This window comes from Scyliorhinus canicula, chromosome 4, assembly GCF_902713615.1.
Source record: "Scyliorhinus canicula chromosome 4, sScyCan1.1, whole genome shotgun sequence".
In the NCBI taxonomy this organism is placed as follows: domain Eukaryota; kingdom Metazoa; phylum Chordata; class Chondrichthyes; order Carcharhiniformes; family Scyliorhinidae; genus Scyliorhinus; species Scyliorhinus canicula.
In genome coordinates this window covers 224,377,727-224,391,592 of record NC_052149.1, presented here as the reverse complement: position 1 = coordinate 224,391,592, position 13,866 = coordinate 224,377,727, and the positions used below count along the sequence as shown (strand labels likewise).

Genomic DNA, 13,866 nt, shown 5'->3' with positions numbered 1-13,866 from the left:
CCACAAAAATTATGTTACAATTATATAGAACGTTGGTTCGGCCACATTTGGAATACCGTGTCCAATTCTGGTCACAGAACTACCAGAAGGACGTGGAGGCTTTGGAGAGGGTACAGAAAAGATTTACCAGCAAGTTGCCAGGTATGGAGGGTATTAGCTATGAAAAGCGATTGAATAAACTGGGATTGTTCTCCCTAGAAAGACGGAGGCTGAGGGGCGACCTGATAGAAGTTTATAAAATTATGAGGGGTATAGATAGGGTGAACCGTTGTAGGTTTTTTCCCAGGGCAGAAATGACAATTACAAGGGGCCACAAGTTCAAGGTGAAGGGGGATAGGTTCAGTATCAATGCACGGGAACGTTTTTACACAGAAGATGGTGGCGGCCTGGAACGCACTGCCAAGTGAGGTGGTTGAGGCAGATATGTTAGCGACATTTAAGACTTATCTGGATAGACACATGAACAGACATGAATAGAAAGATATAGGCGGTTGGTCAAGATAGGACACGTGATCGGTGCAGGCTTGGAGGGCCGAAGGGCCTGTTCCTGTACTGTACTGTTCAGCATAGTCCCGCTACCTTTCTTTTCTGCAAAACTTTGACACCTCATCTAGTAATTTGTTTTAACCACAGAACTTGTGACTCAACTCATACAGTGACTATAACAGTCTAACCACAGAGAACTATAAACCACATGTTAGTCTGGCTCACCACCAGATACTGAAGATGTAAAGCCGCCAATTCGGGTTTCTTGTACGTTGCAGATTTTCATCATTCCATCATTGTAATCACAAGTGCCAGCTGTTTACCTGGTATGACAATGGGGATGCTGACAAGAGTACCTGGAAAATGACAGCACATTTTTGAGATAAAGCTAATGATTTAGTTTGAGATACTTTCCAAGAATTGAGGACTTTGGGTTATTTTGGGGGCATTTCAATTAATCTCCTGTTTACAGTGTCCTGGGGAAGATGAGGGATGTTAAAGCTTTCTGTTATGCAAATGAAGAGAAGCCCCATCTACTTCTGTTTTTCAACTGTTCTGAGATCATTGGCATTTGGGAAAATTAGAACCATTTGCATGTCAATTTCTATTCCACTTTTACCACTGCTATGAGGTGACTATTATGTCTTAGGGGAATGAGGTTTGATGGGCTGCGTGGTCTCCCAACTACATTTTCCTCCAAATCATTTATTTATACTTCAAACAACAAAGGTCCCAGCACTGATCCCTGCAAAACACCATTAGTCGCAGCCTTTCATTCAGAAAAACACCCTTCAACCACTTCCATGACTGAGCCAGTTCTGTATCCATTTTGCCAGCTCACCCTTGATCCCGTGTGACTTCACCTTTTGTACCCGTCTGCCATGAGAGACCTTATCAAAGGTTTTACTGAACTCCATGTAGGCAACATCCACTGCCCTTCCTTCATCAATTATCTTGGTCATTTCCTCAAAAAACCCGATCAAGTTAGTGAGACATGATCTACCCTTCACAAAATTATGCTGCGTGTGGCTAATAAGTCCAATTGTTTCCAAATGTGAGTAAATCCTGCCCCTCAGAATCTTCTCCAATAATTTCTCTACCACTGACGTGAGGCTCAGAAGCCTATCATTTCCTTGATTATCCCTGCTACCCTCCTTAAAGAAGGGAACAACATTAGCGAATTTCCAGTCCTCTGGGACCTTACCTGTAGCCAGTCAGAATACAAAGATTTCCTCCCTTGTCTCCCTCAGTATTCTGGGGTAGATCCCATTAGGCCTTAGGGACTTTCTATCTTAATACTTTATAAGATGCCCAACACCGCCTCCTTTTTGACATCGACATGACCCAGACTATCTACACACCTTTCCCTAGACTCATCATCCAGCAAGTCAGCACGGTGGCATTGTGTTTAGCACTTCTGCCTCACAGCTCCAGGGACCCAGGTTCAATTCCAGCCTCAGGTGACTGTCTGTGTGGAGTTTGCACTTTCTCCCCGTTTCTGCGTGGGTTTCCTTTGGGTGCTCCGGTTTCCTCCCTCACTCCAAGGATGTGCAGCTTTGGTGGTTGTCCATGCTAAATTGTCCCTTAGTGTCGAAAAGGTTAGTTGGGGTTAATGGGTTACAGGGGCAGGGTGGAGGCGTGGGCTTAAGTAGGGTGCTCTTGTCAAGGGCCGGTGCAGAATCAATGGGCCAAATGGCCTCCTTCTGCACTGTAAATTCTATGAAGTCCTTCACTTTGGTAAATATTGATGCAAAGTACTCATTTAGTACCTTGCCCATTTCCTCTGACTCCACGCATAAATACCCTCTTTTGTCCTTGAGTGAGGCAACATTTTCCCTGGCTACCCTCTTGCTCTTTATGTATATATAAAATGCTTTGAGATTCTCCTTAATCCTGTTTGCCAAGGACTTTCAGCCTTCCTGACTCCTTCCTACGTTCTTTATATTGTTCAAGGGCTTCATCTGTTCCCAGCCTTCTAGACCTTACAAATGTTTATATTTATTTTTGACTAGGCTCACAATATTCCCAGGTATCCAAGGTTCCCTAAATTTGCCATACATATCCTTCATCCTCACAGGAACACGCCAGTCCTGAATTCTAATCAACTAACTTTTGAAAGACTCCCACATGTAAGATGTTGATTTATCCTCAAACAGCTGTCTCTAATCTAAATCCCCCCCCCCCCCCCCCCCCCACCCCCATCAGACTGGTTTAAACCCTTCCGAGTGACCCTAGCAAACCTTTGTCCCTCCAGGTTAGGTGGGACCCATCCTTCTTCTACAGGTCCCACCTGCCCCGAAAGAGATCCCAATGTGATATGTGAAAACTAATGAAGGAATTAGTAACCCAAAAAGCAAAACATAAACTGCAAATACTGGAAATCTGAAACAAGAACACAAAATACTGCTAAACACTCAGGTCAGACAATATCTGTGGAGGACAGATGAGTTTAAAAGCGGATCTATTCCTGAAATAAATGTCTCTCGATAGACACGGAGCTCAATGAGCCAGTTGTGCTGATTGACTGTGCAGTAATGTGCCTGAAAAGTGCCCCCCCCCCCCAAAAAAAAATCTATGAGGAAGGCTAAATCATCACTCTCATCTGTTCCTCCCAAAGTTTGGCAGATACCATCCATACAGCCGCTGCTTTTGGCAATGGAGCCAAGTGGTCAGAATGACTTGGATCTTTATGTTCTGTACCTTCCTGGTAATGAATACCATGAGCGACAATTGTAGAAAGGTCCAGTGCCAAAACCCACTATCGACTAATCGGATATGAATGGCTCTGTCGGTACTGCTCTTTGGTGTATCTTGGGATGAAGCCATTTCTTTTGTTGACAGTTAATGTAATTGAAGGAAATTATGGGATACACTGACCAAATGATGGTTAAGCTGGGGATTCGCCTGAAAATAGTCCAAAAGTGTTCACTTGTCAGTCCATGATATCCTGTACAAAGAGCCAACTTCTCTTCTGATCTTTCAATCTCACAGTTGGCCAGAGCCACAGTTAGGAACTCAGTCACTGGGATCCTAGAGACAGCGAACTATAGAATCAGTAAGAGGTAAGATGTTTGCCATAGCAACCAAAGCAAACAGGGTCTTTGATTGGCTTTGTTTGGCTTTGTAACGCTTGTTAATTTGCCTTCTGTCAAAGCAGATGGCCAATCAAAAATAAAACCTGGAGGCTTTGCGTGTTGGCTTTGTTTGTGCTTGTCCTGTGATTTATTACGTTCTTCTTTTTAAACACAGCTGGCTCGAGCAACAGTGCGTGACCCTAAAACGGGTGTTCTAACTGTAGCCAATTACAGAGTGTCAAAAAGGTAAGGTTTGCACAGAAAGCCATGAGTTCTCTATGGTGCCACAGGATATTTTGTTCTTAAAGGCATCTCAGGAGAGCATAAGGAGAAATGGCTCGTAGCATTCAACCTGCATGTGAGGATGTCAAGATGGAGATCTTTAATATTAGTGCAAAAACTTCTTACAAATCTCTTTCAGCCTGCCACTGTTTCAGTAGCATTCAGACCAATGTTCTTTTCTTTCGAATGGTTACATATTTGGCTTCACACTCTCAGTGACTGTATTCTTGTAAAGTCTGGTGCATGGATCCCACATCAGTGTATCTTTTTTTAATATAAATTCAAAATACCTAATTCTTTTTTTCCAATTAAGGGGCAATTTAGCGTGGCCAATCCACCTACCCTCCACATCTTTGTGTTGTGGGGGTGAGACCCACGCAGACACGGGGTGAATGTGCAAACTCCACACAGACAGTGAACCGTGGTCGGGATCAAACCCGGGTCCCTGGCACCGTGAGGCATTAGTGCTAACCACTGCGCCACCATGCCACCCATCAGTGTATCTTTTAATATTCTTGAAGCTACACAACATCAAATGGTCTATTTCTGCGCTGTCATTCAGTTCAATAAATCTTCACCAGTGTTTTTATCTACAAGTGAATCTTCTGTTTGAATCCCACACCCTGTAACATTTCTCTTTCTTGAACAAAGATGTAAATTTTGTTCCACCTTAATTTATAGGCACAGGCCGCCACCACGATGGGCGGGGGAATAGCGGGAAGTCCGCTCCCGCACCTCCCGCTATTCCACCACCCCCCTCAAAGTGGCGTGTCCGGTCCGACACGCCGCTCGGAGAAACGCGGGCCACCGTTTCTCATGGCGGCCCGCGATTCTCCAACCCGCGTGGGCCGAGCGGCCTGCCGTTCCCGACCTGTCCACGATGGTGGCAACCACACCTGGTCGCTGCCGTCGTGAACATGGCACGGCAGGTAAGTGTGGGGCCGAGGGGGGGCGGATCGGGGATCAAGCACCACGACCGTGCTCGGGAGGGGACTGGCCCGCGATCGGAGCCCACTGATCGTCGGGCCGGCGTCTCAAAGGGACGCACTCTTTCCGCTCCGCCGCCACGCAAGATCAAGCCGCCACATCTTGCGGGGCAGCTGAGGGGAAAGACGGCAACCGCGCATGCACGGCTGACGTCATTAGGCGCCGCCGCCGCGTCATTCTTGGCGAGCCGGGCCTTGAAGCCAGGGACAAGGCCCGGCCGCCGAGTTTCCCGGTACGGCCCGCCTATCCCCCTGGGCAGGGGAGAATAGGGGGCCGGGAGAGGCTTCCGACGCCATCGTGAACCTTTCCAGGTTTCACGACGGCGTCAGGCCTTGCGGAGAATTCCGCCCACTATGTCAACAGGTTTGTGACATTGAATTCTGCCTCTCGACGCTCTCTGTTTAACAAAATATTTACAATCTGTCTTTTTTATTCTTTCATGGGATGTGGGTGTCGCTCACAAGGCCAGTGTTTGTTCCCCATCCCTAATTGCCCTTGAGTGCATTTGAGAGCCAATCGGCCAGACCAGGTAAGATTGGCAGATTTCCTTCCCTGAAGGGCATGAGTGATCTAGATTGAGTTTTTACAACTATCATTAATAATTTTATGGTCACCATTACTGAGGCCAGCTTTCAATTCCAGATGTTTTTAATTAATTTAAATTCCTCCAGCTGCACGTTGGGATTTGAATCCATGTCCACTGATTAGCCTCTGAATCGCTCGTCCAGTGATATCGCCACTACCCCACTAACTCACCCAGGACTATAATTGACGGTAATGTGAACATGATTTCTTTATGTATTTACATAATCAGAAATTTTTAATTTATTTGTCCTTGCTGGTTTGATTCAAGAAGATTTTGAGGGCGATTCTCCGTTCCGCGGACCAAGTGGCCGCGACGTCGTGAACGCCGTCACGTTTCACGATAGCGTGATCAAGGCCCAGACATGATCTATTCTGGCCCCCACAGGGGACCAGCATGGCGCTGGAGCGGTTCACGCCACTCCAGCGTCCTTACACGGCGCCAAATTGGCGCCACACCAACCCACGCATGCGCAGTTGGGGCAGCTCAATCCTGCGCATGCGCAGTTGGGCCGCGCCATCCTGCACGTGCGGGGGGAACTTCTTATGTGCGCCGGCCCCGTTGCAATATGGCGTGGGTGTTCAGGGGCTGGCCGCGGCGGAATATAGGCCCAGGGGCGGGGAGAGGCCGGCCCGCCAATTGGTGGGCCCCGATCGAGGGCCAGACCCCTTCGGAGGCCCCCCCGGTGAAGGAGGCCCCCCCCCAGAGGTCGCCCCCCCCGAGCGTTTCCGCAGAGTTCCTGCCGGCAGCGACCAGGGGTGGATGGCGCCGACGGGACCCTGCCATGTCAGAGCGTCCAGTCGGCCCATCCGAGCCAGAGAATCGTCGCTCGCCTTTTGCGCCGATTCTCCGAGCGGCCCGCCCGATTCGCGTGACGCTGGTTTCAGGTGGGTGGGAGAATTGCGTGCGGGGAGTCGGGATGGCGTGGCGCGGTTTGTGCGGCGCCCCGGCGAATCTCCCACCCAGCAGGGGAGGGGGGTTGTAGAATACCGCCTCTTGTACTTTAACATTGCAAACCATTTCTACCATGCTTTAAGTTTGGCTCAGTACACAAACCTATTAGTTATCAGTTGTCATTGCATGAGTTTTGCCAGTCCCTGTGCTCCCTGGCAGAGCTCTCATTGAGTGATAGGTGGCACTGTGGCACTGTGGTTAACACTGTTGCCTCACAGCGCCAGAGATCAATTCTAACCTTGGGTAACTGTGTGGAGTTTGCACATTCTCCCCGTGTTAGGGTGGGTTTCCTCCGGGTGCTCCAGTTTCCTCCCATTGTGCAAAGATGTGCAGGTGAGATGGATTGGCCATTCTAAATTGCCACTTAGTGTCCACACATTACAAGGGATTATGGGGATGGGGCATGGGCCTAGGTAGATTGTTCTTTCAGAGAGCCTTTGCAGACTCGATGGGCCAAATCACCTTCTTCTGCACAGTCGGGATTCTATGATTGTTCCAGTCACGATGCTGGGGCAATTAAAAAGGCGCCTGCAGCCCAGATTTGGTGATCCCCCAACCAAAGTCAGAAGAACAGCAACAGTGATGAAAGGGAAAATGGGAAGATTTTGTTGAGAAATATTAAGGCATGGAATATATAGGTTGAGAAAAGCAGGTGCAGAAAATTTGGTAAGGTGAGGAGTAATAGATGAAGCCAAGGGACTTTGAAAGGTAGGACAGATGAGGAGCTAATGATGTTCCACAGTTTTAAGATATTGGGGGTGAGGCAATTGTTATAAACATGTGAAAATTAAGGTGGCAGATTTTAATCAAATAATTAATAATCAAACCAGCCAAACAAATCTTGTGAATACAGGCTCAGATCAGCTTCTGGGAATTCTGTAGAGAGTAACTCACCTCCTGACCCCCCAAACCCTGTCCACCATCTTGCAAGGCACCAGTCAGGAGTGTAATGGAATACTCTCCACTTGCCTGCATGAGTGCAGCTCCATCAATACTTTAAGAAGCTCGACACCACCAAGGACAAAGCAACCCGTTTGATTTGCACCCCATCCACCCAACTTCAACATTACTCTCTCCCCCATTGAAGCACTGCAGCAACTCACCCAGGCTTCGTCAACAGTACCTCCGTACCCACAAACCCCACCACCTAGAAGGACAAAGACAGCAGATACATGGGAACATCACCACCTGCAAGTTACTTCCTAAGCCACTCACTGTCCTGACTTGGAAAAATACCTTCAGTATCGCTGGGTCGAATTCCTGGAACAGCACTCTGGGTGTACCTACACCACATTGACTGCAGCAATTCAAGACGGCAGTTTATCATCATTTTCTCGGGGGAAATTGGGGATGGGCAATAAATACTGACCTAGCCGGCGATCCTGTCAAATAATATTTTAAAAATTAAATTACCATTTTAAAGCTTACATATTTACACCAATGTGTAGTGCAGACAAGAGGATGTAGAATAGAATAATTGACAAAAGTAATTTTTTGTACAGTGAGTTGATCTAGTCTGGAATACCATGCCCAAAATTTTCGAAGAAGCAGATTCAGTGGTAAGTTTAAGAAAAATAATTGAAAGGGAAATTTTGCAGGGATATGGGAAAAGAGTTTTGTGACTAATTAAACAGTTCTTTCAAAGAGGCAGAATATGTAGGATGGGCGAATGATTTCCTTCTCTGTGCTGTATGATGCTACTTTTTTTTTCCCATAGGTGGAAAGGCGAGAGGGATACCAACAGTTTGCAAGGAGATATTGATAGGTTAAGTAAGAGGGCAAAATGTTGGCAAATAGAGTGTAATGTGGGAAAATGTGAAGTTGTTTGTTTTGGAAGGGAAAACAGAAGAAGAGTATTCGTTAAATGGAGAAAACAGCAGAAAGCTGCAACAGAAAGGGAATTGGGGGTAGTTTGTGGGGGTACTTGTGCATGAAACAGAGAAAGCTTGCACATAGATGTAGCAGGTAATCAGGATGGTAATGGAATGTTGGCCCTTATTTCAAGGGTGTTGGACATTAAGAGTAGGGAAGTCTTGCTGCAACTGTGCAAGGTACTGGTGAGGCGGTATCTGGAGTAACATGAGCTGTTTTGGTTCCCTTATTTAAGAAAATATATTGGGCATGGTTTTGGGGCTGTGTTGTGCCCAAGCGAGAGCAGAAAGCGGCCGATCGATCCTGGGGGAGGCCTCTCGCCGGCTCACCGGCAACCTTCACGCCTTGTGGGATCCCAAGTCCCACGAAGCGTCGGAATCTGAAGCATGCCGAAAAAGACGTGAACCTCCCCAGTGAGGCTGCAGCCGGACGCCGTTCAGTACTCATCCACACAAACGTGGACTGGGCGGGACAGCACCTGGTGGGTTGTCCAGGCCATCAAAGACCCCTGGTGATCAGGGATAGTGCAGGGTTGATCCCTGGCCCTCCCCCTGGAATGCAGGCACCGTGGCATTGCCCAGATGGCAGCTTGGCACTGCCACCCTAACAGAGCCAAGGTGCCTGGGTGGCACTGCCAACCTGGCAGTAGCACTGCCCGGGTGCCAGAGTGTCATTGCAAGGGTGCCCGTGTGTCAGGGTGACACTGCCAATGGTCAGAGTCTGCAGGATCCATGTCCATGAAAGGAGGGTAGAAGGGGGGTTTTCATGGTGGGAGGGGGGGGGGGGGTGCATGGCAGGTAAGTAGGGGCCTTTGGAAGTTGGGGGAGTGATGGGTGGGGTTCCTGGAGAGGGACAGGGCCATGTAATGGGTGTGGTAGGGTCTGAAGAGGGGACCCCAGGGACCCCATAGCAGAGTGTCCCCACTTGGAGGGTGTGGGGTGGTGCCCATGTATGTGGGAAGCGACATTGCCCAAGAGTGGGGACCCATAAGCTCACTTAGCGATAGGGGCACCCTTTCAAAATGGTGGCCCGATTTCTGAGTTCAGCTCTCCAGTGCTGAAGAAAATCCCACGAGGCGTTGTGATGTAAATCACATTAGTCCAGATGCCGTCTCACCAGTATCTTGTTGCACCAAGGTGTCCCTTCTCTTATAGTCCAGCACCCTTGAAATATGAAATGAAAAATGAAATTAAATTTGCTTATTGTCACAAGTAGACTACAAATGAAGTTACTGTGAAAAGCCCCTAGTCGCCACATTCCGGCGCCTGTCCGGGGAGGCTGATACAGGAATTGAACCCGTGCTGCTGGCATTGTTCTGCATTACAAGCCAGCTGTTTAGCCCACTGTGCGAAATAAGGGCCAACATTCCATTAGCCTCCATGATCACTTTTGTGCAAATCTGCATATTATGGCAAGACAGCTAATCTCAATTTAATGTGAAGATTCCCGAGGTAACTGAGGCTTTGGGATCAATTCTCTTCACCTTGGAGACCTCGCGAAAGTGCCATTTGATCCTGGTCTCCAAAATGGGGATCAAACGGAACGGCATTCTTAGGGATCTCGCAGAAGATGGGAGGCCCCCAGCTTCATGGCCTTTGGGCAGGGTGGTGCCCTGGCACTAGTGGGACCATCTGGGTGGTGCTGCCAGCTAATGTGTGTACTGCCAGGGTGTCATGCTGCTGTTTTTGTGCATGTAGGATTGCACTGGGAATGTCCTGGGTGGGTGTTGGGGGAGGTGTCGGAACACTCCCATTGTGGGTTTGTGCTGGGGAAGGTAGTGGGTCACATGGGAGAGTCTAGGACCAGAGGGCATAATCTCGGAATAACAAGGAGCCCATTTAAGACAGATAAGAAATAATTTCTTCTCTCAGAGGGCTGTAAGTCGTAAGAGCTCCTTGCCACAGAGCCATGGGAGCAGAGTCCTTGTGCATATTTACGACTGAGACAGACACTTGATCAGTAAAGGAATTGGGGATTACGGGGAAAGGGCAGGAAGGTGGACATGAGAAATGTTGGATCAGCCATGATCCTAATGAATGGCAGAGCAGGCTTGAGGGGCCAAATGGTCTACTCCTGTTCCTTTGTAAAAGTAGTCTTTACAATAGTCTTTATTGTCACAAGTAGGCTTACATTAACACTGCAATGAAGTTACTGTGAAAAGCCCCTAGTCACCACATTCCGGCGCCTCTTTCGGTACATAGACGCAGAATGCAGAATGTCCAAATTACCTAACAACATGTCTTTCTGGACATGTGGGAGGAAACTGGAGCAGCCGGAGGAAATCCACTAATAGTCTTACGATAAATGAAATATTTAACCAGCATAATTCAAAATTGTGTAGCTCACCGAATTTCGAATAGGTCTGTGATGCCTTGAGAAAATCCTTGAGAAGTGACCTTTATAATTTCCACAGAGAGACGTGGTTGCCAAGTACAAGCTGACCATTATCAAGATCAACAGCAGATGGCAACATAAAGCTGTTCAGATGTCTGCATTTTCTCTGGCACGGATATGTGATGCCTTTCTGCTGTTAAATATTTGATTAGTTAATGGATGTAGCTGCTGGTGAGTGGAGTTCTCTTTTTCCACAACTTCTATCTTGAGCCATTTTTCCAACATGCTCAACCTGCAGGTGACTGTTTATATAAGAAGAATAAATCCAGAGAATTGTCTCCATTGGCGTACATATCCTGTTCACTAAGGACAGGTCTTGTGCAGGAGGAAATTCTGTCAGCCTGGATGTCCACGCAAGTTATTTCCCAGTGAGTGAAGGGTCCCAGGCTGCATTGTAGACTTGTAGCCACCAGGAACTGGACTGAAAACATTTTTATGGAAACCATTATTGTCTCTCTTACGTGGATTTGGGTGGATAAAAGGAAAGTATGGTATTAATTACACCCTGTTTCTCTCCTCCTCAAATTCACAAAAAACTTTTGAAAGTTATTCAGATTTTTTTCTGCATTAAACGGGCACCATCCTTTTAGAAATTATAGCCAATGTTTTTTAACTTTAGAAAGCTGGGTTAGAAGACGGCCACTGCTTAAAGTGCAGGAGGCCACCAGGGTTAAAAAGAGTAAATGGGAAGCCAAAGGAAATGGGGAATTGGGCATGTGTTTTTATTTTTTATTTTTTTCTAAATTTAGAAAATCCAATTCATTTTTTCCAATTAAGGGGCAATTTAATGTGGCCAATCCACCTAACCTGCACATCTTTGGGTTGTGGGGGTGAAACCCACGCAGACACGGGGAGAATGTACAAACTCCTCACAGACAGTGACCCAGGGCCGGGATTCGAACCCGGGTCCTCAGCGCCGTAGGCAGCAATGCTAACCACTGTGCCACCGTGCCGCCCTATTGGCCATGTGTTTGACACCAAGCTTGTGTTTTGGTGATGCAAATGCCAGAATGTGGCTCACGGTGCTTCAGCCATCAAGTAACTAATCCATAAGACTGCATGATATTTGGACCTTGCTGAGTTAGGGGCGGTACTATTGGTCATGGCACCTTAGGTTAGGGTAAAGAAAATTGGCTATTTTTTCCAACTTGTGCAAGTCCATAGAATCCCTACATTACAGAAGGAGGCTGTTCGGCCCATTGAGTCTACACTAACCCTCCGAAAGAATGCTCTACCCGGGCCCACTTCCCCCATCCCATCCCAGTAACCTTGCACATTGATCATGGTCAATCCACTTAACCTGCCCATCCCTGGACACTAAGGGATAATTTAGCATGGCCAATTCATCTAACCAGCGCAGCTTTGGATTGTGGGAGGAAACCGGAGCATCCAGAGGAAACCCACGCAGGCACAAGGAGAATATGCAAGCTCCAAGGCTGGAACGCACCCCGGTCCTGTGAGGCAGCAGTGCTAACCACTGTGCCGTCATGACTGTCTAATCATCCGATGAGTACAGGGTCAACAGTGATGGTTCTAGTTGTCAAATAGCCCACCTACACTTGCTATCTGGGCTCAAATGCAGCATGACCATTTGCATAAAGTAATGGAGAACAAGCAGCATCCACTGGACTGCACCTCAGCAACAATTTGAGGAGAAGATATGTAAAGGGAGAAAATCTGTGAGGAAAACGGAATTAAATAAAACCATAAGCAAAGAGGTTAATGTTGGAGGGAAATCATTTCCAAAATGTGGCATTTGAGAGAAAGAAAGACTCAATTTCCACACTGAGGATGGCAGAAGAAGGAAGAGTGTGTAGAGCGACATGTTTGCAGCATAGAAAGAAGAGGAGGCAACGGTTCATGGGCTTAAGGGCACACAGCCACAAGAATAGAAATGCAGCAGAAAGATTGAAAACCAGGACTGAGTGAGGGATTTCCTGGCACCTGATTTGTTTTGTAGCCTCCTGGAGGTTCTGGAACATGGTTAGTTTACAAACACACACCGTATTGAAGTTAATCATTGTGTGATAGATGTCACTTGCACTTGTGATTTTCATGAGAAAAATGACAGGACATTTCTGTTCTTCATTGGCCCTTGACAAGCGTATCTCCAAATGAAAGCTGCATGCATGTGCAATGAGTTGCTCAGGGTCTAAAAGAAAAGGGTAGATTTGTTTTCCTTGTGTGAGTGAGAATCTTCAGCATCTCATGAAAGGGCAGAAACCCATTTTTTTTTCAGACCTCTACATACTGACAATACATGTCCTGCTTTGCTCTGTCCAGCACTCTCTCAATCACCAGGCTCAAGGGAAATATTAGGCTGGATTTAATATAACCATCACCACAGAAAACATGATGGCCAGCCCACTTAACATGGGATAGGTCCCATGTCAGTGTTCTGGCAACAAAAAAGCCTCTCTTAATTTCAGTCAGAGGGCGAAAGGGGCCGGCACCGAATTACCGGCCGGCGATGGTGGGATGTCTATTAGGCTCCCTACTAGGCATATTGTCCCTGAGTCCATCCCAATTTAGTGACGGCTCAAGATTTAACTGGGGGTCGCATGACCTTCCCAGAGCAAACCCTCCTGTATGTAGTCAGGCACCCTGTGCCTGATCGAGGGACGCAGCATCAGGCAGTTTGGGTGTGTCACTGAAAGCCAGACTCCTGCCCTTGAACTAGCCATGGAACTGATCAGTTCGCCACCAGTTCTCTATGCAGTAGATGTGACCCCCCCCCCCCCACCTCTCCCCCCCCCCCCCCCCCCTCCCTCCACCACCTCCCCCCTCCCCCGCCCCGTTGGCCGGACAAAATCCTGTCCATTTTCTCAGCATCTGCCCTGTCAAGTAGTGTGATGAATGGTATCGGTAACTGCTGTAACTGTACCTTGCCTTTAATACATTGGCCCTTTAAGACCAGACTTGGAACCCTGGGGGACTCCGCCCCCAGGAAACGGTATATAAGATGATGCTCACTGGGCAGCAGGTGTCCACTCGGCAGCTGTCCGGTTCTCTGATGATTAAAGCCTTTGAATTACCAATCTTCTCTCCTGTGTCGTAATTGAGGGTATCTCAAGTAGCTTCAGAATTACTTGAGATTATCTCTCTGTTCATCTAAACTCCACAGAATATAGGCCTAGTCTACGCAATTTCTCCTCATAGGACATCCCCTCATCTATGGAATCAGTCTAATGCACCTTAATTGTACTCCCCCTGAGCCGAGTATATCATTCTCAG

At 47.6% G+C, this 13,866-nt stretch overlaps 1 protein-coding gene across 5 annotated transcripts in view; it reads left to right on the top strand.

Annotated features, from left to right (window-relative positions):
- Positions 1-13,866, top strand: part of LOC119965404 (prolyl 4-hydroxylase subunit alpha-2-like) — a 153,664-nt gene that overhangs the window by 102,255 nt on the left and 37,543 nt on the right. For 3 of the 5 annotated variants that reach the window (XM_038796153.1, XM_038796148.1, XM_038796150.1), the window contains exon 9: positions 3,736-3,806. In XM_038796153.1, coding sequence (XP_038652081.1) covers positions 3,736-3,806 — 71 coding nt within the window. Of the gene's footprint in view, positions 1-3,477; positions 3,549-3,735; positions 3,807-13,866 lie in introns of all 5 variants that reach the window. The other 2 variants (XM_038796149.1, XM_038796151.1) reach the window with 1 other exon arrangement.